The sequence below is a fragment of the Opisthocomus hoazin genome, chromosome 22 (assembly GCF_030867145.1).
Source record: "Opisthocomus hoazin isolate bOpiHoa1 chromosome 22, bOpiHoa1.hap1, whole genome shotgun sequence".
Taxonomy (NCBI): domain Eukaryota; kingdom Metazoa; phylum Chordata; class Aves; order Opisthocomiformes; family Opisthocomidae; genus Opisthocomus; species Opisthocomus hoazin.
Genome location: NC_134435.1, coordinates 11,963,197 through 11,989,721, shown reverse-complemented (window position 1 = coordinate 11,989,721; position 26,525 = coordinate 11,963,197). Strand labels below are relative to the sequence as shown.

Here is a 26,525-nt window from a genome sequence, read left to right as displayed (position 1 = left end):
CCCCATCCAACCTGGCCTGCAATGTTTCCAGGAATGAGGCCTCCACTACTTCTCTGGGCAACCCTTTCCAATGTTTCACCACCCTCATGGTAAAAAATTTCCTCCTTATATCTAGTCTAAATCTACCCTCCCTTAGTTTAAAGCCATTACTCCTGCTGAAATGAGCCCTGCTGAAAACATTTTCCCCATCTTTCCTATAGGCCCGCTTCAGGTACTGGAAGGCTGCTATAAGGTCACCCTGGAGCCTTCTCTTCTCCAGGCTGAACAGCCCCAGCTCTCTCAGCCTTTCCTCATAGGAGAGCTGCTCCAGCCCTCGGATCATCTTCGTTGCCCTCCTCTGGACCTGCTCCAACACATCCTTGTGCTTCTTACGCTGGGGGCTCCAGAGCTGGATGCAGGGCTCCAGGTGGGGTCTTAACCAGAGCGGAGCAGAGGGGCAGAATCCCCTCCCTCGCCTTGCTGCCCACAGTTCACTTGATGCAGCCCGGGATACGGTTGGCCTTCTGGGCTGCGAACGCACATTGGTGGCTCATATCAAGCTTCTCATACACCAGTACCACCAAGTCCTTGGCAGGGCTGCTCTCAATCCCTTCATCCGCCAGCCTATAGTGATAGCAGGGATTGCCCCGACCCAGATGCAGAACCTTGCACTTGGTCTTGTTGAACCTCATGAGGTTCACACAGGCCCACTTCTTGAGCTTGTCCAGATCCCTCTGGATGGCATCCTGTCCTTTTGGCATGTTAACTGCAGCACTCAGCTTGGTGTCATCTGCAAACTTGCTGAGGGTGCACTCGATCTCGCTAAGTTATTGATGAAAATGTTAAACAGCACCGGTCCCGGTACGGACCCCTGAGGGACACTACTTGTCACTGGCATCCTTTTGGACATTGAGCAGTTGACAACTACCCTCTGGCTGCAACCTTCCAACCAATTCCTTAGCCACTAAACAGTCCACACATCAAATCCATATTTCTCCAATTTAGAGAGAAGATTGTTGTGAGGGACTGTGTCGAAGGCTTTACGGAAGTCCAGATAGATCACATCCATAGCTCTTCCCTTGTCTGCTGATCTAGTCACACCACCATAGAAAGCTGCTAGGTTGTTCAGACAGGACTTGCCCTTGGTGAAGCCATGCTGGCTGTCTCCAGTCACCTCCCTGTCCTCCATGTGCCTTAGCATAGCTGCTAGGAGGACGTGTTCTATGACCTTCTCAGGCACAGAGGTGAGACTGGCAGGTCAGTAGTTCCCAGGGTCCTCCTTTCTACCCTTTGTGAAAATGGGCACAATGTTTCCCTTCCTCCAGTCACCAGGGACTTTGCCTGACTGCCATGACTTTTCAAATATCAAGGAAAGTGGCTTGGCAATTACATCAGCCAATTCCTTCAGGACTCTGGGATGCATCTCATGAGGTCCCATGGACTTATGTATGTTCAGGTTCCTCAGGTGATCATGAACCTGATCTTCCCTTACAGTGGGAGGGGCTTTGCCCCTCTGGTCCCCATCTTGCAGTCCGTCAGCTCTGGAGGGGTGAGGAGAGAGGTTGCCAGTGAAGACTGAGCCAAAAAAAGTTGTTGAGTGCCTCAGCCTTCTCCTCATCTGTTGATACGAGGTTGCCATTCTTGTTCATCAGGGAGGTACGCTTTCTTTATCCTTCCTTTTCTGGTTGACACACCTGTAGCAGCTCTTCTTGTTATTCTTAGCATCCTTTGCGAAATTCAGCTCCAGCTGTGCCTTGGCCCTCCTGACCTTATCCCTACACAACTGGGCAGCATCCCTATACTCTTCCCAAGATACCCATCCTTGCTTCCACTGCCTGTGCAGTTCCCTCTTGGTCTTCAGTTTGACCAGCAGGTCTCGACTTAGCCATGCGAGTCTTTTCACTTCATTGGCCCTTCCTTAATGGCCCTTACTGGTTTGGTGGAAGCAACTTCTGCATTTTCTGAACTGTCTTTATCCATTTTACCCTGCTTTTATCCATCCTTACTCCATATCCAGTCAAGTAAGCTTGTGCAGAAGTGGAGTCTTGACTCATAATCCTACCATCTTGCTGCTGTTTTTACCTTGCCTATTTAGCAGCAATTAATGCTCCGAGGTACCCACATTCTGTAAGGTACCATTTCACTTCTGCATTGATTGGTTTCATAGTTCTTCACCCACCAAAGACCAGTTAAGGTGTTAGTAGAGGTGAATCTCAAGATTTGTGTGTGCTTTGTCTCCAAGGGAAGTCTAACACTCTTGCTAGCTGAATGACTGATCTGTTGTGCACCTAATTCTCCTAAATACGATTATTCTAGTAATTAGGTTTAAGGTGGAGAGGAGGAGGAGAAGTCATGACTTGTTACTAAATTACCATTCTAGCTTTTTAGGCAGCTTGAAAAGTGAAATACTTCACTTTTTTGGAGCGTCAGTGCCCAGCAGTGGGAAAAAACAGTGATCCCATTTGAAAAAAAGAGGAATTTGGGTTCCTTGTTTAACATAGCAGGTGTTCACTTAGTGCTGCCGGTGGTTTTGACACAAGTTGGTTATGTGGAGACTGCTTACCAAACCAACTGGGAGTAGAAATTTGAGGGTGCGTTAGTTTGTGAATCCCAAATGGAACACCCCCTTTGTACCCTTCCCATTGACGGGGTCTAGTTAACCACTTCCCCTTGGAGTACTGATTACGCATGCAGAGTGGGTGGGCTCTTTAACACACCCCGTTCCCAGCCTTCAGCTGTACCAGGACATGATCAGTCATGATCAGTTCCCAGGGAGCAACTTTTTCTCAAGAATTTGTAAGTAAACATATTTAAAGCAATGCTTACCACAACTTCCTCAAAATACTGCTTTAGAAAATAAGCAACTATTTATTTTGCATTGTATATAACTGTTCCCTTATGGAATTCACTATTTTCTGGCTTTCTCCATCCCAAAGAAGGCAGATGTTTTATCTTAGAAATGCAAGTACGTTTTTTTTACTGCAGTTATGTTGTTTCTGATGATTATATTCAGTGAAAACAGCATGCTGTAGGACTATGGGAGAAATGACATTAGCATTTTATCTTACTGTGATGAGAAACTTATTACCAAGAGTTAATAATTTGCAATGAACTCTGTATTAATTAGGAAAATATTACAGATACTTGGGGATGGGGGAGGAAGCATTTCAATTCCTGCCAGTGTCCTACCTTGTTAATGTCTCTTGGCAGGCTACATCCAGAGATATGCTGAGTGCTGCTATCTGATCATCAACCCTGTTAATAAAATAGTTTTAAGTAATGACAATTCAGCTTGAAACAAGGTTGTGCAAAGCCCAAGATGGCAGTGCTGGCAAAGGCTTCTGTGTTTCCTAGTTCAGTGCTGTGGCAAACAGAATATTCTGTCTTAGAAATTCTACCAATTGATCTAACCTTGTCTCAAAACTCTTTCCAGGTTTCCCTACTCAAGTATGCTGTCGCTATCTGATTGCTCTGCCTGCCAAATTTCTAAGCTGAATTCATCTTCCCTTGATAAAGTGCACTTCTAGCTGCTCAGTGTGGTCACCCTTCCTTCTTTCACATCTCATTTCATTATTATAAATTAATATGAGGATTTTTTCCAGCTGAAGGAACTCTTGCCATGCAATTCAGATTTAGGTAGCTTCCTTTCTTGTTCTCATTTTGAAACTTTCCAGCTTTCACTTGTTTGTGTTGAAGGTTAATAAATAATGAACCCTTTTTCACAAAACAAATATTTTTCTAGCAAGATATTTCAGTGCAGATTATTGTGTGTAAAGTCAATTTTGATACTAAATAACGAGCACCTATGAATGAGCTCTTTTCAGCTGGGGAAGCTGGGATGAATACTGATCAGACATGAATGTTTTCTGGTGCATTTTTCTCATGCTCATCCTTAGTTTTTACACAGGTCAAAACCTTTGTATTACACAGCTCCCCGCCCCCCCTCCTTGTCTAATACTACAGCCTAATATTTCTGTGGAAATATGGTTGAGGCTGATTAGGATTGGTCAGCATGGATTCACTAGGGGGAAATCATGCCTGACCAATCTGATAGCTTTCTACGATGGCATGACTGGCTGGGTAGATGAGGAGAGAGCAGTGGATGTTGTCTACCTCAACTGCAGCAAGGCTTTCAACACGGTCTCCCATAACATCCTCCTAGGGAAGCTCAGGAAGTGTGGGCTGGATGAGTGGTCGGTGAGGTGGATTGAGAACTGGCTGAATGGCAGAGCTCAGAGGGTTGTCATCAGCGGCGCTGAGTCTAGTTGGAGGCTGGTAACTAGTGGTGCCCCCCAGGGGTCAGTACTGGGCCCAGTCCTGTTTAACTTCTTCATCAATGACCTGGATGAAGAGTTAGAGTGCACCCTCAGCAAGTTTGCTGATGACACCAAACTGGGAGGAGTGGTGGATACACCAGAAGGCTGTGCTGCCATTCAGCATGAACTGGACAGGCTGGAAAGTTGGGCAGAGAGGAACCTGATGAGGTTCAACAAGGGCAAGTGCAGGGTCCTGCACCTGGGGAGGAACAACCCATGCACTAGTACAGGCTTGGGGCGGACCTGCTGGAGAGCAGCTCTGCGGAGAGGGACCTGGGTGTCCTGGTGGACGACAGGTTGACCATGAGCCAGCAGTGTGCCCTGGCTGTCAAGAAAGCCAATGGGATCCTGGGGTGCATTAGGAGGATAGTGGCCAGCAGGTCGAGGGAGGTTCTTCTTCCCCTCTACTCTGCCCTGGTGAGGCCGCATTTGGAGTACTCTGTCCAGTTCTGGGCTCCCCAGTTCAAGAAAGATGAACAGCTACTGGAGAGAGTCCAGCAGAGGGCTGCGAGGATGATGAGGGGACTGGAGCATCTCTCCTACGAGGAGAGGCTGAGGGAGCTGGGCTTGTTCAGCCTGAATAAGAGAAGGCTGCGAGGGGACCTAATAAATGTTTATAAATATCTGAAGGGTGGGTGTCAGGAGGATGGGGCCAAGCTCTTTTCAGTGGTGCCCAGTGACAGGACAAGGGGCAATGGGCACAAACTGAAGCAGAGGAAGTTCCGTCTGAACATGAGGAAGAACTTCTTCCCTCTGAGGGTGACGGAGCACTGGAACAGGCTGCCCAGGGAGGTTGTGGAATCTCCCTCTCTGGAGATCTTCAAGACCCGCCTGGACAAGGTCCTGTGCAGCCTGTTGTAGGTGACCCTGCTTCGACAGGGGGGTTGGACTAGATGACCCACAGAGGTCCCTTCCAAGCCTGAACATTCTGTGATTTTGTGAACTGAGGGTACTGTATTGACCAGTCTGTAAATGTTCCTGGGACTAGCTTTTCCAAGCAGTGTGATTGCTGAAAATAGAAGTATTTCCTTGGCTTTCTTGGAGTGGCAGTGTGGATTGAGAGCTTGGGATGGTTTGGATCAGCTCCTGCTGTTCCAGGTGTAGGTATCTGGCAAAGTGGAAGACTCTGTCATAAAATAGGGGTTGGTTCAGAATACTAGAGTTTAAACTTCCAGGTTTAGTATGAAGTGAACATGAGAAGAGGCTTATTCTTCCTACCTGATTTTTCCAACCATCTCTAAGTAGCTGGTATTCATCTTGGATGTACCCTGGCAAAGATGGCTCTTCCCACAGCAAAGGAGACTCTTGCTTCTTATTGCCTTTCTGATTATTATTTTTAATAGCTTCTATTGCTAATGGTACCTAAATATTGCTGTAATAGGGAGGGTCTTGAACACTAGCCAGAGTTTTATGAACTAAAGCTACAGCTTAAAAAGTAAGCAGGAGAGAAACTACTGTTGGAAGAAATCACTGCCTGGGGCCCGGCCTGAGCTGAACAGAGCTGCTAGAGTTCCAGCGTATGCTTTGCGCTCCTAGTTTTGATACAGGATTTTAAAAGTAAGGAAACTTTCTGTATGTGTTTATTCTGTTTGCTGGGGGATCAGAATAGGTTTCTTTCGTTTTTACAATTTGATTGCTACTGTGATGGAGTCCAAAACGCAGCCCCAGCTCTCCTGGGTCCTGGGTTTGAGGCGCCCTCAGTCAGAGCTGCAGAAGCAGCACTTCATGGGCATGGTTTGCTCATTAGAGCACAGTAATTAGTACAGTGAGCTGGGTGAATCTGAAATGTACTTGCATCCAGCTGTTTTTGTGTATTCTTCTTTTAACTGCTATAGCAAGCAATCAGCTGTTTGGGGTTTGGTTTTTTTTCTTTCCTTGCCTTCAAAAGTCCCTCTACCTAAACAAAATAACTTCACCCGCACTACAATGTATGAAAAACCATGGGAGATCTGGGCTCTTATTTTCAAATGGCTGAAATAAGAGTCTCTTCTTGCTAATGCATTCTCACTCATTACCAGTAAAAGTTCTCATCCTTAAATTTGAAGCTAGGCTTATTTTCCCTTCAAGTAAGGGGAGAAGGGGTGAGAAGAGGGTCTGTCTAATATTGTAGAATTGTGCCTTAACTTGGAACCAAAGACTTTTCCTGCAGAAAATTAACTCTCAAGTCCAGAATCAACATCTACTTATTTTAATCTGCTGTTACAGCACTCGTCTTAAATTATGTGAAAAAGTAGGAAAAGTGGTCTGTCCTGACAAATGATACTACTTTTGCTTATGAGTAGACGATGACACTGGAGAAATAAGCTCCTTCATGCATTATGGTGAGTACCTTTTTAGAAAAGCCAAACATAGCCCATGGTCAAGACCTGCTTCAGCTGCTGCTGGATATGTAACAGCCAATACAGTCATTGCACTGCCAGTTTTTAGCTTGCTCTGACTTGTTGAGAATGAAATACATTTTAAATCAGATTATGTCCGTAGTGATCTTTGTTTGAAAGGAAGAGGAGTTACTTAAGGGATGTGCAGTTGCATCCATTGGAAACGCTGCCCCTTGGTGCAGAACAAGCATTGCTTAATGCATTAATAGAGCTAAAGACTTCTGTGCTCCGGGACTTCTGAAGAAGATCAAATGAATTTGTTAAAGGTGGAAAGGCTCTGGCTACTCTAATCTGTCTTCATTTGAGCAATTTAAATGAAGAGGGCAGTTTTACGTGCCTGTTCTAAGGTCCTTCCATCTCATGGAGACTAGCAGGCTAGAACCTCCTAGAAGGAGTTTCGCAGCAGAAGGCGATTTCTGTGCTCAGCATTGCTTGGAGGAGGCTGCCTTGTGTATGCTCCTAATTTGGTCACCTTTGGTTAAATGCTTAAAGTTGGATTGCGTCATTAATCCTTGACCATAGGCTGTAATGGGTCTGTGTTTTTTCCGTGAGTACATGTGGAAGGAGTTAAAATGGCCTTGAAAGGATGTAGTTTTAAGGCTACTTTATTCAAGTGCTCCAATTTAGCAGCAGAGTTTTATTTTTGCCTGGATGTTTGAGAGATACAGATATATATACAGGTTGCAACAAAGGCTGGCATATTTTTAATTTTAGGTTAGGAAGATGGGTGATAGCTTTCTAATTATCTAAGCAAAGCACTAGTGTCCTTATGTATTATTACTTGTCTCTAACTGTGGGATAATATGGTTTTCTTAACAAAAGGTGTACTTGAAGGAGTTCATTATGGCTGAGAAGTTAGTATGTATAAAATAGCAAGACATACGTGTTTTTTTCTAAAAGCAGCTTGGTCTTCTGAAGTTGCCTGGGCATTATTAGTAACTAGCACATGAAATATGGTAGATACACTTTGTGCAATTTCAAAGAAATCCTGCTTGCAGATGAAAGTTAATAAAACTGAAGCATCGCTTATTAGGAAATTTTGTAAAGGCTTTTTAATATCCAGGATGTCCTGTAAACTATATCAGTATTGATCTGAGAAGTTACTGAGAAGTAACTAAACTTGTAGCATATGCCCAAATTGTCCTCTGCTAAAAAGCCAAAACAAACAAAAAAACACCCCCAAAGAGTTTGTGTTCCCATCATCCTTGTATGCTGCTGGTTCTTGTCATCTTGCATTATGCACAAGGAGTGCACAAAAGAGGAAATTCTCTGCATGTACCATCGGAAGAATGATTATTCAAAGGTAAGTGTGCTAATTAATGATGTAGTTATTAAATTATGTAACAAAACAGTATAGAAAGTAAGTAACAGTAGTTTAATAAGTCCTTAGTTTGATTACAGAAGACTAGTTAGCAGAATTTTTTCTTTTTTTAATTCTTGAGTATGATTTGTTTCCTTTCCTTTGTGAGTAGAGGAAAACAAATGGGAACTTTGTTCAACCTGTGTGATGAACCCTCTGATTCTGCCTGATGCTTGCTCTCTCCCTAAAATCTTTTACCTTGGAGACTGCAGTTGAAAACAAGTTTTAACTATGGAAACTCAACTCGTGGCATGTTTTAGCCTTACTTTCAAGATCTACATAGTCTCCTAGGAGGAAAGGCTGAGAGAGTTCGGGCTGTTCCGCCTGGAGAAGAGAAGGCTCCAGGGACACCTTATCACAGCCTTCCAGTACCTACAGGGACCTGCAAGAACACTGGAGAGGGACTTTTGACAAAGGCCTGTAGTGATAGGACAAGGGGTAGTGGATTTAAACTGAAAGAGGGGAGGTTTAGATTCAATATGAGAAAGAATTCCTTACTGCAAGGGTGTTGAGGAACTGGAACAGGTTGCCCAGAGAAGTTTTGGATGCCCCCTCCCTGGCAGTGTTCAAGGCCAGGCTGGATGGGGCTTAGAGCAACCTGGTCTAGTGGAAGATGTCCCTGCCCATGGCAGGGGGGTTGAAACAAAATGATCTGTAATGTCACTTTGAACCCAAACCATTCTGTGATATGAGAATTAAATGTCCATGGAAACGAGAGGCAAGAGGAGGGATGTCACCCTGTCAGTGTGGAGCAGCAGTGTACAGAAGGGATGTGCCAACTTACAGCACAGGAGAGGAACTGTATACACTGAGACACACAGGGTGGGACGCATGGATGGGTGGTGGGGAAATTATCCAACTTTGCTTTCACTCAGGAGGTAGCCTTTATCCTGTTCCCATGCTCTCAGGTGATCCTAATATGAAGCTTCCCTGTCTGAACTGATCTCACTTCTGCATTTTGGTTTTGTTTTCCCCTGTCTTTTGTAATCTCCAGCACATTCAGCTGGAGAACAGAGCTGTCAGTCAATTGCTGTAACCTGCTCCTGGGTCCCCACAGCTACTGTAACTGCTTTCATTTTATCACTTAATGCAGTCACTTAAGCAGATTCCAGTGTCGCTTTAGATTCTGTGGCTCTTTTACACATTGTTTTAAGTCAAATTCCTATCCGTCACACATGGGGCGAAATTCAAACATAGGGTTGGCCCCACCAGGGTTTTTGGCAGGAGTAAATTTTCAAACAGGTAGTTCCAAATTTATCTTGAATTGTTCTTTACTGTATGTTCTAACCTCTGGTGGGCGCGTGAGGAGGAGTAGACTTTCTTAGCATCACAAGACAGCTGCTGATAGCCCCATATCGCTCTTGTCTGAGAAGCCCAAGTGTTGCACCTTTGAGCTATTGATGCTGCTTGGCCTTTACGCCCATTCGTAGACCTTTCAGCTACAGAACTTTCTCCAGTCTTGGCTGTTGAAATTTCTTGGAGAATGATTGTCCAGAAGAACAGATAAGAATTTAGTTTCAAAATTGCTTCTTAAAAAATCCAACTCGGATCATCATTTTTCCTTAGCTGTTTTTTTCCCCACTTGTTTTACATGACATATTGAACTCCAGGCTGGAGTTCGCTTAGGCTGTGAGCATATGTACTTCCATGAATAAATTTTCAAGCTTATTAACTGGATTACGGATCCAGAAAGTATTTACTATAGAAGAGAAGTAAATGAATGTGTTTAGTTTTCACTGGGGCATTAAGCCACCAGTCTGTCAGACTTCTGCCCTGCAGAATTTCAGTGTGCACAGTCAAATGTATGAAAACAGACCTCGTTCTTTGGTACCTCACTGTTTGGGAGCACCTGGAGGCTCAGTGATGTGATCATTTAGTTTCTTTGGTCATACTGATTTGTTAATGTTGTGACAAATTGTTTTTTACTGATGGGAAACAAGGGACAGCAGGGAAAGAGGATGAGTCCTGCTAGTTAAAATATTGTAGCCTGTAGAAACCTCCTTTGTGGATGAAGAGCCTTTTGTGCTAAGGGCAGCTGAAATATAGAGGGGATTTGGGCAGGGGGGGTTGCTTGTTTTTTGTCAACTTAACACAGAAATGAAGTCTCGCCTTTGCAAGGCCTTGGGGTTCTCTATCCTATGGCTGTAAACTTTCCAGGAATGACTGATATTCCAAAAAGATGGGCTTGGTGGTAGATGGAAAACCAGGTCCATGTTCTAGGGGAGTCTTGAGCGATGCTATGGCGTCATAAAGTGTGCTGTGTGACCTTAAAGGACAAACATCAATAAGCAGGGTGCTTGATTTTCTGCTCCTAAATTGCTGGTGTACTGGTGCTGTGCATGGCAGGACTGACAGCTATTAAAGATGTTACCACCTACTGCTAAGAGCTGGCTGAGAAATTACTTTGCAGAAAGAAGCTTGACATCTGAGGAGCGTTGAGAATGGATTATCTCATGGTTACACATCTGTCCGCAGTTGCAAGGTGCTTAGCGTGGCTGTGTGCCCGCAGGTCTGCCTCGTGCAGCGTGCACTGGCAGACACATTTCTCGGAAATTATCAGGGCATAGTCCCTGCGAAAATGAGTAGTAGGCTTTCGTTAGATACTAAGACAAAACACTCCTAAATGGGAACCAAGTTGAAAGCATCTGAAAATTGATGCAGAAGTAATTTGTAATGAGTATGAAATGGTAATTTTATCATGAAAAAATAAAGCTTAGTAGAGCAGCAAGTATCATTCTAAGAAATACAGTTTCTTAGATTAAATCTTTAAATGTTTGCTTCTGCATCTTTCACCTGTTCCTTAAACTGAGCGATTGCTGTTCAGTTTTCCAAATGGCACCTGTGGAACGTAATAGAGAACTGTAAAATTAAATCATTAAGATAATGTGTGTTTGGTATGTGTGTCAGGTAAGATTCCTATTTTCAGCTTATACTGATCTCTTAATTAACTGCTGAGCTTAAGTAGCTGAGATACAGTAATAGTGCATTTAGTTAACTGGCTAATGTGAAACTTTACCCCTGCCAATAACTGTGACTGAAATAAATTCAAGACATGGTGTTAGATCCCATAACTAAGCTAATTTAATCATTGGTCTTTGTAAAAAACAGTTACCAACTTGGAGGCTTTTTTGTTCACTCCCTTCTGGAATTTGTGACCACTCTGCGTGGCAGAAGTGACATGGCAGGCAATGCTGGCTTCATCTAAGTATTCATTAGGAACATTACATTGCCCGTCTGTCTTGTGTATTGTACCTTATATTATACAGACCATGTTAAATTTCAATTTTTGGTAGAAGGGTTTAATGCAACATAGGTCAATGCAGATTAACACTGTGGTGAGGTGGGTTCTGAAATCCTGCTGACTTCTGCAGTTCCTCCTAAGCAATTTTACTTTAAGGGAACCCAATGGGTTTCTAATATCTCTGTTGATTTTAAAATTTTAGGTAGCACGGAGACACAGTGGTGACCTAAAAATGTTTAAATTATGTTGAAACGAGTTCTGAATCTCTGTGGTGCTGGCAGAGCTTGTTGCTGCCGGGGCACTGGAGTGCCCCAGCTCTTCTCTTGCTGTCCGTCCTCCTGACCCGGTGAACGGGCTAAGAGCTGCAGAACCCTGGGTTTACTTGTTGTAGTAAAGTAGATTCACTGGTGGCATCATCCAGAAAGTCTTCAGAAGTTGCAGCGTGATGTGTACACACACTGCACACGGGTCTGCTGAGGAGGGTGTGCTGGCTGGCTTTCAGCACCTAATCAGGGTGGAGCTGGATTCATTGTTTAAAGAAAATTATCAGCTTAATATTTTTTTATAATTCTGGCAGGATGAAAGATAAGGCTGCCTCTGGGGTTTTTTTTGTCATTTTTTAATGGAAGTTTGTGCTAGTACTGGAAGTACTCCTGGTGCATTAAATGCAGACCAGATGTACAGCAGATGTCCCTGTCTGTCGCTTACTGAACTCAGAGAATTTGTGATGACCTTGTGTGGTCGATCTGTGGCTGTGTGACAGAGGCTGGCACTGGCTGCGCTGCTCCCGTGGCTTTGGCCAACATAAAAGCAAAGCTTCGGTTTAAACACTGCTCAGCCAGACCCAGATTTGTGCCTTGCTCAAAGTGTACAGAGCTTGTCTGTTAGCGTGTGGAGAAGCGCTTCCAGCACTTCCAGCTGTAAGATGGGAGGGATGTCAGCCTCCAGTAAATGTCTTCAAATCTTTGCTTAGCAGTTCAGGTAGATGCTTGTTACGCAGTGGTCAGAGAGAGGATATTATCCAGGAGGAAGGGGGCTTCTGAGCCAGGGCAATGTTCGTTTGCAGCTGGAAGCACTAGATCTTTTCTTATATTAAATCCATGCTATCAGATGAGACTGGTCCGTGCTGCTGGCGTGGAGCAGCAGGCAGGTGCCCGCGTCACGGAGATACACTGGCATAGAGTTGACCAACTGGAGGAACTTGCCGCTTTACGGCATTATCTGATGTGTCTAAAGTTTCCCTGTTAACTGGTCGAGGGGAATATACAAAAGGGTTTTAGTACTTTAGAAGTGAAGTTGCTGAGTTGCATTCTTCCTCATGATGGGAGACAGAAAGCACCAGGGTTTGGGGTTTTTTTTAGGTAAGCTCTGTGCAGATTCCCACTGCATTCCCACACCTGTTTCCAGCTCTGCTGTGCAGTGTACTGTGCTTATTTTGTTTGGCAAGTGAGAGGCTGTGTTGATGGCAGGCTCTCAGTTGTGATTGTCTTAACTTAAACCGAGCTTTGGAGAAGTCAAAAGAATCAAGTACATCGTGCAGCCTATCTCGAGTAGAATATTTTTCATGTTGCTGGTAGCTTCCCTAATGGTATTTGTCATAGATTTCCAAGAAGATAGTCTAGTTATGCGCCATAAATGGTACAGATTAAAGGTCTTGGTGCTTGCATGACATCGTTCAGAAATGGGTAAATCTTTATTCTCTTCCAAATCCAGCTGAAAACATGCATCTACCAGAGATAGGAACAGTTTAAATTGTAGTTTAAACAGTGTTGACAGGTAAGTGCATTGATAATGTCTATCCCTTGAAGCTGTTCCGCGATAGCACTATCAGAGCTTCATTGTCAGGCTGAAGCTAACACCGAGCAGCCAGTACAGCTGCTGCTCTGCTTGCTGGCTGAGGAAGCAGGATATGTGACTCCAAGATTCTGCTCATGGGTGCTATCAGGACAGATGGGCATCATCTGGCCTTCACCTGACTGGCAGTGTTCCTTCTTCATCTGTTGTCACCCTTTGACTGAGGTGCTAAGAATTTGAGGTGGTGACTCTGCAAAGGTGTTCACTCCCTTAGATATTTTCATCTTTTGGGAAAAGTGGTGTTGCATCATGAGCTTAGTTGAGGTGGTAGGGGAACGTTCTGCGTGTGCTCCTAGTGGGAATCTGGGTGGGCACGCAGGGCTCAGGAGTAAGCACAAAGCTTTTGTAAACTAATAATAAAGCCAGAGAACTGATGCTAGAAAACAATGCTGAACTTTTGGTGGGAGACCAGTGCGAAATTAACTTTGAAAAACTGTTTGACTTGTGGAGGCAAATAACAGTAGAGAACTCAGTGGCTTTGTTTGCATTATTGCTGTATCCAACACCACTTAGAGCATTTGTAACCACCACAGTTTGCTGTCCTGCTCTCGCAGCTCTGGGGCAGAAGAATCATCCTCAGAAAACCTGCATGAACAGACGGGAGGCTGAAGCTCACCTCTTGCCAGCTGGCTCTCAGCTGTGAATTGCACCTCACATTAGACAAAATACACTGATGTGGTTTAAATTTCTGTGAAAGGCGACCTGCGTTATCACAGTGTGTCCCAGCTCAGAGTGTGCATCAAGGCTGTTGGTGATCTGGATAGATCGTGTGTGTGTTGAGATGAGATGGCATGTTTGGATCTGGTATACAGTCAGGGAGCAGATCTCAAAAGTTTGAAGCTTTTATTTCTCACTGCAATACTGGTGGCTTCTTTGAAATGTCAGGGGTGATGAGTGATGAGCTATCTGGAAATACCAAGATCTCTTGATTACTTCTGCAGTTCCTGTTGAAAATGGTGAGAGAAATTGAAAATACAGTGTAATAGCTGGTAATTAGAATCAATTTTTTCTTTGTCCAGCACATTCATACACCCTCAGCCTCTCATGTGTTTTATATCTCATGCTGTGAAGCCTCTGGATTGACTTGGCAAAGATTTAGTGCCTTGTGTATGCAGAGAGGCAGGGAAGCTTGTGCATGTGTGACGTGTCCAAAACCGCCTGTAATTACCAGTGTAACTTGTGTATTATTCACTACAGTTTCTTCTTTGCAATTAACTCCGTTTGGAGGAATGAATGTATTTGGTAAGAGTTGAGGGGAGACCAGGAGAAACAGGGAAAGCATGTTCACTGCTCCTGCTTTGAGCAGTGCTTGTGACATCTGCAGTGCCGGCAGAGATGAGCAGCTGTCTGGGGGACACAGCGCAGGTTGCCTGGTTGGCTTGGAGCGTGGGAGTGGCACGAGTGGTTGATGGCACCCCCTTTCCCAGAGGGACCGCAGACATCATTTAGCACCAGCAAATGTCGTGTCTGCCAGGCTGGTCACGTAGGAGTGCAAACCTGGCTTTGAGTGATGGCGATCGATCTGCTGTCCCCCACTGGTTCTTCCTCCTCTCCCATCAGATTTCTTTCTTTTTTCCTTCCCTCTTTCACACCCCTTAGGTAGGAGAAAGGGGAGATAGCCTCGGGGGCTGGTTGGTGGGTTTACTACTTGTGCGTGGATTTGTCTTTGCTAGGTTTGCTGCTCTAAAAAGCTTCACACCAGAAGTTTACTTCTTGTCTGGTTCAGAATTAGCTGGTTTGCCTACACCTTTATAAAGTGGATTTGAGTCTGTAGCCTGGTGTTTTATTACATGGCCATTTAAAGACATAACTTGAATTTCTATCAGGAAATGTTGTTTTTCTGGTAGCATTCATTTCGCCCTCCCCAATCTCCCTTCCTGAAAAAGCCTAAACCTTAACTTAATATTAAGCTTTGTCTTTACATCTATCTGTCTGTCCTGGTTTCAGCTGGGGTAGAGTTAATTTTCCTCCCAGTAGCTGCTGTGTTTTGGATTTAGTACGAGAATGATGTTGGTAACACTGATGTTTTCAGTTGTTGCTGTGAAATCAAGGACTTTTTTCCACTTTCTCGTATGCAGCTAACGAGCAGGTGTGCAGGAGCTGGGAGGGAGCACAGCCAGACAGATAGCCCAAGCTGACCAACGGAAATATTCCCTGCCATGGATGTCGTGCTCATTACATAAATGGGGATTGACTAGGGGGCAGGAACTCTTCACCCCGCCGCGATGAGTTGGAACTTTTTTCGGAGTTCCACCAAGTCCATGAGTTCTGCAGTTGCTTCTTGGGGGCTGACTGCAAATTGGTCATTGGGTGGTGAGAAAAAGTTGTCTTGTGTATAGCTTGTTTTGCATGTTCATTATTAGTGTTACTATTTCCTTTGTCTTATTAAACTGTCTTTGTCTCAACCCACAAGTTTTACCTTTGGTCCATTCTCTTCCCCATCCCACGAAGGGGGAAGGAGAGAGGTGAGCGAGCGGCTGTCTGGTGCATAATTGCCAGCTGATGGGTTAAACAACGGCACTGTGTATATCTGTCTATCTACACACAGCATTTGGAAAGCTCATGTCTTCCTTAGTCCCACGGAGTCCCCAGAAATGTTACTGTGCTCTGAATACTCTCAGGACTGTACTAATAGATACTTCCTTCAGTTTTCATATGAAATCTTGGTGCCTCTTCATTTCCTTGTTAGGAAGATTTCATTGTTCAGTGAAACATTTCATTTGTAAGGCTGAAAGTCTTTTTACCGCTGTCCAAGGACACTTGCTTTCCAAAATAATGTTCTTGCTTTGCAAAATGTAACTTTCTTAAGAAAATAAAATGCTGAAAACTAGCAATAAACAGATAGGATTCTGCCATTTTCCCATTATTGTGTAAGCCTATGCTACTTAATATAATTCAGATTGTCTGCTTCTGAGATGCTATACATTTCCCCCTGCCCCCTCCCCAGTTTCACTGTTTTTCTGCATCTCTCCTTTGTACTGAGTCTTCCTCTAAACACTGTTGTAAGTCAGCTACTGAAAGGATTACACTAGAGAATGATGCAATGAAAAAATATTAGGATGAACTGTATCTAGATATTGATACCAAATTACAAGATATCATAACAGGAAATTGGAGCAAAATAGATTTAAAATCAGACTCATTTGATAGAGTACTGCTCACTGATTGTGGGGAGGGAGACCCTTGGGACTATTACTAAAAGAAACTTTATGGATAATAAACTGTTAATTTGCATTTCATCTGTCTTAGAAAAATACTATGTTAGCAACTGATTCTCAACAGGGAACCAATTTTGTAAAGAAAATATTTTTGGTCATTAGTTCAATTTGTATCACATATAGTTGACTTCTCCTGACTGTCTTGAAATAATCACCTGTTGCTATTTCTCAGACTGCGTATCCCTGGGAGGGTATCGCTTCCTCTTGAAGCTGTGCGTGTCTACAGGCAAACCGAACAGTACCTGTGTGCCACACTCTCCTTGCTGCCCTTAGCTGCTGCAAGTCTTGGTCTGTGTTGTTTCCTTGACGGGTTATAATTTCTGTCCTCCTCCCATGGAGCCGGGCAATCATCAAATCCCATCTTTTCCACTGAGAACAGTTTCTGAAGATCTGTCTCATCTTTCCTGTTCAGATACACTCTGTTGTGGTGATTTTTCTGTCCTTCTTTCAGCACTTCTGTTGGGCACTCCTGCTCCTTTCCTCACAGTTTATTCAAAATCTTTCATCTGTCAACACTTAAGCAGTTATCTTCATCTTTGTTTTGTTTAGGAAAATATTTAAAAGGAAAAAAACAAAGTATTACCAGATCTTGCCAGATTCTCCTGATACTGGTGTTGTTTCAACATTTTGATGTTGTACTCTAACACTTGCCTGTATCTGCTCTTAACTTATGCACCACAGGTTGAGGGCCCTTCCATGCCAGCCTTCCCCAGTGCTTATTCCTTGTTGTGTGCTGCTCTTCATACACAGCTGCAGAGGTGGGGAAGCACACAAAGGCCCTGTCGTTGCAGCTCTGGCACACAGCCACTGCTGGAGGCATGGAGATCAACAGCTTTGGGCCTCCAGTCCTAAATGGAGCACGTCCAGTCCAAATGTCTCCTTCTGGGAACTGCACTGCTGGGCTCTCCGTGCCCTGCGTGGGTTATGTGCGCACACTTTGGTCAGATTGGGACAGTTTCTCCTGATTCTCACAAGAGCAGCAAAAGACTGATGCTACAAGCAACATACGCTTCTGTTTCAAAGCAAAAGCAAGAAATTCACTGTGGAGCACGTGCATGAATTTAACATGCCAAACTTTATTCTTAACATTATTTTAAGAAATAGGTGAAAGATACTTGAAGAAATGGAGTGGGAGAGAAAAACTCATGTTTAGGCTGACTGACAGCAAACGAGACATTTCCCCAGATGCTAAAGTTTTAGCTCAGTTGCTGGAGGTAACTCTGGGCTGCAGCGGGACCAAATCGTGTGGCCTCTCTTACAGGGTTACCTGTGTGGTCAATAACTGCGAAAGAGGACAGTCTAATTCACAACTGAAGCAGAGGTCCGCCTGTCCTTCTCTAGCAGCTAACAGCTGTCTGATGTCTCATTCAGCTGTTCCATTTGCGTTATTTGATTTGACAGTAAGCCCTTTGGGGCAGAAATATTATCCAATTTGATTATTGAGTGCTACAGTTCATGGGTGTATAAACTAAGAATTATGAATGCTTTAGCTGGATATTGGCTTTTAGTATGAGACTCTTCCATTACCAGAGCAGCTGCTCCTACTCATCTGGTCGGCTTTGGAGCAGGCGGCAGTACTGTGATCCACAGTGATAATGACATAACAAACACAACAGCTGTTAAGAAAGTTCTACATAGACGTTTTTTGACATTCTGTTAAGAAACTGATTTAAATATCTGGATTTGCCTGCATAAGCTCACTGAAAAGAAGCATAGATAACCTTACTGATTCCATTGCTTTGATGGGAAGCTTCAGGGAAGGGAAACAAACCTTCATAATTCAAGTTATAAAATAGTCTGCAAGGACTGGAGAAATACATCGTTCCTTCTGAAAAATAAGGCTTTCTAGTTTGCCATGAGCTAAGGTTAGTGGCTCAGACAGTAATAGATACCTCCAGGATCCCGCGATACTCCTCTGCCTGTGAAGGGTATTCTACTGATGGGACAGAACCAGCCTACTGCTTGTCTGCCAGTGTTTTTAGGTCACTTGGAGGTAGGAAGCAAATAAGGGACACTTGACTGGGGAGGGGACTCAAAGCAGTGCTTGGATTTTGCATGTGTAGGGAGACGTGCCTGGCAGACGTGCCGGACGGGTGGACGCTGAGTTCAGACAAGCCTTGTCTCCCTGCTTGCCTGATTCCCCACCCCGCTACACCTCACTCCAGTCCCCTATCCCGCCCCAGCCTCCGCTGTCTCCTGGAGTGCCTGACTAGGTAGGATTGAGTTTTCTCTCATATGCATGCTGAGCACTGGGAACTTTATTATGCAGCTAGTAATTATCAGGACTTCACACCTTCTTAGCTGGTGCTTCTGCTGCCATTAACCTGAATGGACCATAGCAAGTCCTGAAAATGATGTTTGGAGCCTGTGCTCTGCGTACCGTGCAAGTAGTAGTGCAGTTCAGACAGGAGGGGAACAGAAACAGCGCAGGAGGCATCTTTAAGGCACCACTCTGGCTAGAAGAGGTCCAGTATCCAGGAGGGTAAAGAGCATCTGTAACCAGTAACCCCTCAGAGCAGCCTGGGAAAATCCTCTGTAGGGCCACATAGTGGCCTTTGTGGCTGCTCCTTACTGAGAGAGGCTGCTCTTCAGCAGGGTCCTGCAGGTTGTCAGCAATTCCTTTCCCCTTTCTGGGCTGTGCAGTACCACCTGAATATCTGTGAGCTACTGGAGCCAGAAAAGCCTAAATGATTTTGAAGCATCGCTAGGGTGCTGATCTTTTCCTTGTTGAAGAGTAGATTGTTAATGGTCTTCAGATTTTCTTCTAAATAAATCTCTTGCCAAAAATATCAACCATTGGCTTCTTACTGACATGGGTAACTTTCCGTATTGCTTCATGGAGAACATGCCTTTTTGGCATTTATAAAACTATTCATATTTTCACGCAGCATATTAATAATTTCTGACTTAGGTTGAAGTGATGTAAGATGAAAAATTAATGTGGATGTTATTTCTCTTCCAGATCTTGCAAGCTGGTTGCCTCTAATGTGCATTGTCTTAAATGAAGTCAACACTTTCTTTTAAGCTCTAGTTTACTTCCAAAGTGAGGAATATAAAACTGACACTGTAAATACCTGACAAAGTGTTTCAGACTGCTGATGTTTGTTTCATTGCCTATTCTCGCTAGTCTTTATCAGCCTTATTACAGAAGAGGGAAAGTCTTTTGACATGGTCTGAAACTTTGACTGTGGAAATTCATGTAGTGCTGTTTCTAGTGACTAAAACATGAGGTGGAAAGTGAGAGGTTTGGGCCTTTCCACATGTTAGGTTTTTTACACGTCTCAAGTTTCTTGTATCCCTTCTGCTCCATCTATCCACACAGCTAAAGAGATTAATGTTTCTTCACTGGGGGCATAAAGCTTTTAGGGGATTCTGGAAGCACTTCTAATAGATGGTAAACACGCTAAAGACCTTTTTAAATACTGCCTTGTGATGCCAAGTTGTGTTTAAAGGCTTAGTACTGGGACGGATGGCTTGCTAGAGTGGATTTGGCTTCAGAGGCATTTATAGAGTCACTTTCTTCCACCATACTTCTTTCCAGCTTGGAAAAAAAAAGAATTTATCTCTGGGTTGAGCATCACCGCTGCCTGTGTAGGAAGGATTGTATCTCCCGGGAGAAGTTATTTGAGACTGTGAGGATCTGTGTCTCTTTAGTCTCTCCCCTGCTATTCTTGTCTAATGAAGAGCAATATATTCAGCTGCTGTCTTGGGCGAAGGGGGAAGCAAGGGAGAGAAATGGCCTGGTGCCGTTTCTGTGGCAGTGCTGGATAACGGGCAGGCAGGGTTGTGTGCAGGAAGCACCGCCGTGCTCGCAGGCTGCGGGAGGTGCCTTTAACCCGCTTTCATAATTAATGTTTGGGGAGAAGGAGAGGGCCCTGTGGGATGAATTAGCATTCATTGGATGTACATGCAAACAGATGCTTGCCGAAGCAGAACGGAAGAAAAGATGCCCACTGACCCAAATTTCGTACAGTGTCCTGTTCTATCTGAAACTTTCATGCTGATTGCTAAGCCTTAATAAGGAAATAATTCCTTGTTTAAGTGTTTAACAACATGTGCTTATACAATTTCATAATATATGGTTTAATGCATGCAGCCCATCTCATCTGGGCTGCCTCCTTCACCGTTGTTCTAGGCTGGACCATCATCGGCTCCCAGCTTGCCTGTGTTCAGCTAAGACTTGGACTAGGAACGCTGGGCTTTGCCAGGAAACTTGGTGTTTTTTAAACACTTGGGTTTGCTGTTCTGAAATCTGTTAAATGATCAGCACTTCTTTGAAAAGCGAATGGAAGCAATCTCATGGAAACAAAAAGCAATAAATGTTTGTGGTCACTTAAAAGGATTCAGAAGTTTTATTATTGTTAGTTTCTGCATGGGATACAGAGTAGCAGCTGGAGTTGTTGCCTGTGTGCCATGCAATTGTCATTTGCTACTTTTAATTATAATCTGACTTTGTTTCCATGCAAATATATCCTCTATTATGTTTTGGTTTTTTAATCTGAAGAAGGCTAATGCCTTCACATAGTTTGAAATGTCACCTTACCATCAGAAGTTCTTTTAAATATCCTACTTTCAATGACTTAAGTCTCAGTTTCTTAAGTGTGAATGTCATTCTGAGTTACGAATCGAGGTAGGTAGTTCTTTGGTCATATAAAGTCAGATTGTATAAGGGTGTGAGGTGTAACCCCGTGTATGTGTTTTGGTCTCCTTAAAGCCTGTGTGAAGTTGAAATGCCTTCTGCCAACACCAGGCAGCACCGAGGCCCAATGCTCAGTGTTGAGTGTTGTTCTGAAAACAGCTGAGTACATCTGTGGCAGAGAAAAAAAAATCAAGGAAGGAAAGGGAATATTTGAATTAAATACTGTTTTGCAAAATGTTACAGCTTAACTGAAATGAGTGTTTCTGATACATTGACACTTAGTCTTCTCAGTCATTTCCCTCACCCCCACACACGCTCTTTGCCGTAAGTATGGTTTGTAGTTAACTGTAGAGATACAGCGTAAGTCCAGATGAAGAGCTGTTAAGAATATTTAGACATTACACTATTCTTCCATTGAAAACTGAACACTGGAGTAAGATTGAGGAGAGATACAAGTTTTTTTGTCAGCTATTGTCGACTTTCTGCCAGAAAAATAAGAGGGTCTGGAGAAAGGAAATTTTTCTTCTTATCTCTAAGGATGGACATGGGATACCGAATGCTAAATGTAAACCCTTGTGTTTGTCCTGGTGCTCTCCCATCCTTGCAGACTAGCCAGGGCACCTGATAAGCAGCAGCTTTGCTCCACAGGCTTTGATAACGCAGCAGCTGTGGTGGCTCGTTCATGTAAGAGGTACTGCAGCCTCGATAACGTGGATGTGGGGTGACAGACTGCATCTCTTCATGCTTCCCTGGCCTGATGGCAGCTGGGGCTTCTCTGCTCTCTTGGGACAGCAAGGGCTTGTCACAGGGAGTGTGGGAGAGGATGTCTCTCCAGCATTGTATGTGGGGGGATGCTTAACTGACTTCAGTTCTGTGTAGCTTACCTGTCATTCAGGAGCATTCAGTACTTGTCACCCAGTTTCTGTGACCTGTGCCATGGAGGGACTGCTTATTTTCAGCTGCAAACACACTTAAATTTAGTTTAACTGTTGAAGGACACTTCATTTCCTCTGGAGATATTTAAACTATGTATTCAAGGTTTTGCAGTACTGAGCCGTAGCGAGAACTGTGTTCGTGGTTTGTTGCGGTTCTCATCCCCATACTGTCCTCACAGGGTCATGTTGTAGCCAGCTTCTCGCTACCGGGAGGGGGCTGAAGGAAGTGGGGTTTTAACTCTTGCAGGGAGAAATTCGTCCCAGCATGCTCTGAAGTTTGCTCCCTTCTTTTTCCTTTTCCTTTCAACAGAAGTTGAAATAACCCCTTACTTGCGGAAAGGGAAGAGAAGGGTTTAACACAGTCTTAGCAGTGCTGTAGTTTAAAGTGAGCATGTAGTTTTAATCCACCAACATTATATCTATGTGATTGTCTTAACCAGTTGTTACACAAAAATAGCTGTAGTTAAAATGAAACAAATGCTTGCCTGTTTATTGTGAATTAGGTAACCACTTTTTAAAGCTCGATAGATTCCTGGATTATTTTTAAGGGACCTGTCTGACAGTTCTAGCCTTTGTGCATCTTATTTGCCTTCCTACATATACTTACTCTGAATTAAAACTGTTTAAAAGGAGATGATTCAGAAAAAATCCTTAGCCTCTTAGAACTATTGTATTAACAGAATATCACATTTGTTGAGCAGAGGGTGTTGCTAGCAGTATGGAGCTGCAATCCTGATGCGGTGTGGTCTCACTACACCCAGTGCTGGGATAACAAGCTTCTCGCTGTACCGCTGCTACAGCCTTCGGAAGATGTCTGTGGGGTGTGAGTCTCCCAGTCAGGCACACACAGCACAGGCGGAGGGATGCAGAGTTACCAGGGGGCTTGGGGAGAAGTTGTGGGGTGCTATGGGGTGCAGGTGAAATCAGCAAGCAGGAGGTAGCCCCTCAGTTTTTGGAGCCCAAGGGAAGCAAGGCAGTGTCTCGAAGGAGACGAGGGAAAAAGGATCAGGATTGCTGGAAAGTAACCTTTATCTCCGTAGATTCTAAACTAAATAACCAAAGGGCACTTCAGTAACTTTGTGCTGTTATCTTTTTTAATTTCCCTCCTTTTCTCCTTCACAGTTGCTCTCGGTCGTAATCAGCCCTTGAAAAAAGAGAAGCCGAAATGGAAAAGTGATTACCCCATGACAGACGGACAGTTGCGCAGTAAGAGAGACGAGTTTTGGGACACAGCACCAGCTTTCGAAGGTCGCAAGGAGATTTGGGATGCCCTCAAGGCTGCTGCGCATGCTTTCGAGAGCAATGATCACGAACTGGCACAAGCAATCATTGATGGTGCAAACATAACACTACCACATGGTAGGTTCATCTGAGATGGATGTGGCCTAAGTGTAACAGTAGGTTAAGGCCGATGTCTTTTTAACCTGAAAATCAGTTGAGACATATAAGCACTAGTTTAGATACTTGTGTTTCAGTACAGCATCTTCCTATTTGGTGTTTCAAAGCAAAATTACATTAGTGTGTAGAGGGACCAAGAAAAGCTACCTTTCTGTCATTACTTAAATTTGAATGTATGATCAGGTACATGGTGTAACACACAATTTAAGAATCTGATCTCTGTAGGCAACACTTGTGACTTTCTGTAATCTCTTGAAACACCTGCATGCTCGAAGGTACACTTTTCTTAATTTTTTTCCAGCCTCCCTTTCTAAGGGAGTAGTTTGTTTTGTTTTTTTTCCATGATCTTACAGGTTTTTCTGGCACTTGAATTGTTTTTTCCTGTTTAATTTTTTTTTTGAAGAGTATGAAAAACTCTCCCAAAAATTTGGTGCTGGCAATCTGCTGTAAAATCTTGTACAAGATAAACTATAAGTGCTTATTTCAGGGGTTTTCTCTTTCACTCTGTTGTTCTGAATTCTGATGTTTTTTCAAGGTTTATTCTCCCTCACTCCACTCCCCTTTGAATCCCAATGAATCACTCCCCTTTATTCCCAATAGAAATACAGTTCAAGTTCTGCATTTAAAAAAAAAAAAAAAAATATTGAATGGATTTGTAGCTTCAGTAACCTGAAAGAATCATGGTGAAATAAAGAAAAAAAAGAAAACCACAAACGACCACCAACACCCCCCACCCCCCCACACCCCAACCGCTTAACAAAACATGCTGAACTGAAGCAGGCATGTGTTCTAGTTAGGCTCTGCTTGGTGTCCTTCCTTCCAGAAGGGGCATGAAGAGGCTTGCACCAAATAACAAACTTGTTCCAGACGTGGAGCTGAATGCTGTACAGAAGTCATCATACCTGTGCTGATTAGGGTCTCCTGGGAAGAGAAAAAGGATGAGTGAGAAGGTTGTGTACCTTGCTTTCTGGGGTAACTAGTCTTCATGAGACGGACTACTCATATTACCTTTTTTTTTTTTTCTTTTATTGGTGGTGTTTAGGACCTCAGTTTCCTTAAGAAGTCACAGTTGATTGTGTATTCAGTTTGGAAGGGGTGGATTTGCTAATCTGTATGTCTTTTCCCACACTAAAGTGTGAAACATTACTAGTTGTCGGGGCTCAGCATGTTCTTTTCCCCTCTCCTGTTCAGCAGTCAGGGTCTCTGCAACATCGCTGTGAGGTGGAAACTTCTAGTGCTGCAACAGGACCTGGCTTTTCCATAGTTCATGGGTGATCTTTTATGGTCCTCCAGATCATTTTTTGTTTTCAAGGAGGCTTGTGTTTTGCTGGTGTGACTGATCATGAGGGATTTTTTTGTCAAGAGCAGTTATGCCAACAGAAATGATTTCTGTAGTAGCTGTAGTTTTAAAGATAAAATTGTAAATTACTTCCAGAACCTGCCAATGCCAAGGAGATCACAGGTCTCCTCTTTGACAGACCTGTTGGAGATCTGTATACATTCTAGACCCAGTCCATTGGAGAGAGAAAAATAATTCCCTTGCTATAAGCTAGTGTGGTTTCCCAAAGACAGAGAAAGGAGTCAGGTTGTCTGGCATGGAACGGGTATCAGAAAACCTCATTCTTCCTGTGTTTGTCATACCATGTTTCTTTCCTTGCACAAGTTCATGAAACTGGTCAGAATCTGGAAATGCTAAGTTATCTACAAGACTTCTTGGTTTTGTATGTCAGTAATGAACTTTAGCATATTTATTCTGTGCCCAGAAAACAACACAATATTATCCTGCTAAATTGATAGCATTGCTGGATTCTTGTCCTTCCAAAACATCTACATTGCTGAAAATATCCCAGAAGAAGCTGGTGTTCAGGCAGCTTGTGAGCTGGAGAGAATTGTATAGGTGAGAGGGTTCCGGCAAAATTGATAACAGAAGTTACTGATCAGTACCCATACTGAAGTACGGGTCAGGAAAACTCAGTGTTAGATATGGGGCGGGTTTAACAAAATATAGGTTACCTTCCACTGTGGTCTCTTACTGCTGATGTTGCTCTCCAGATCAGATTTCAGCTTAGCATAAGGAATTGTTTCATAGTGTGTGAACACTCACTCTCCGCAGCAGGGCTCTTGATCTGCTTCTGACCATACACAGAAGACTGATAGAAACATAGTTCTTTTAGTAAAAGAAAATTTGAGTCATGAGCATGCTTTTTCAGTGAGAGGAATATTATTTGTATAATGTGGTTATGGAATTTGGTGAGACCCTGGTAATAAGCTATTTTGACATCATTAAATTGTGTATTCAGTGTAAATGTTGCACAAGTGTACATATGAACAGCACTTCCAGGGGAAATGTTAAATTTACGGCATCAAGTCGTGCAAAGAAGCCGTTTGACATGCTAGGTCTCTGCTTCCTCTCGTTAGGGTGGCATAACAGCTTGCAGTTGCGGAGGATTTTATTGAAGTGGGAAAGTTTAAGTCTCTCTGGAAGAATGTGTCTTTGTTCTGAGATGGAGTCACTTGTATGTCCGTGCTCCTCTCTTAGGAGAAGACACAATGTGTGATGTATAGTTTTGACACTCCCAAATTTTGAAAATAATATTTCTTAGTTTCTTGAATGACTGTTAATAAACAGTTTATTCAGAGTTTAAGGATGTAAGTCCCAGCAGTTCCTGGTTGCAAGCAAAAATCTGAAACTGGGCAGGTAACTCACATTTCTTCTCTTTGGGCAGGCTGAGGAATGTAGGACGGATGCCATGCCCTGGAAATTAGCCCTTTTAATGGCATTGAATGGAGTACTTAAGGGGAAGAAACATATGAACTCCTAAATTTGGCTTTTCAGCAGAAAATTTTCTTGGGGTCCTGCCTACTACTGGCAGACTGTAGTCTGCTTTCTAAGGCCCGCATGCAGAATATTCAGAATATTTCAGAAACAAGTTGGGAATCAAACTTGCATCAGAGGCTCTGTTGCCCAAGCCAGGCCTGGCCTGAGGCCAGATTCCAAATACAGAGAATATTTTGAATATTTATCCAGGATCTCGAGTTTAGTAGTGATTTTTGTACCCAAAAAATTGCATTATTTGCTTTTTATTCAACTTTCCACTGGTGACACTTGTCTTGTGCATCAGCTGCTTGCATAGCTCTGTGTGCAGTGTGACCTTTCCACTACAGAGAAAGCTACTTCTTTTAGAAATTCGGGTATTTCTTAGTCAT

At 43.5% G+C, this 26,525-nt stretch overlaps 1 protein-coding gene across 1 annotated transcript in view; it reads left to right on the top strand.

The window, feature by feature from the left end:
* Positions 1-26,525, top strand: part of UBTD2 (ubiquitin domain containing 2) — a 58,753-nt gene that overhangs the window by 11,104 nt on the left and 21,124 nt on the right. Inside the window, exon 2 of the mRNA XM_075441874.1 lies at positions 23,043-23,279. Within this exon, the coding sequence (XP_075297989.1) occupies positions 23,043-23,279 (237 nt within the window). The remainder of the gene's footprint in view (positions 1-23,042; positions 23,280-26,525) is intronic.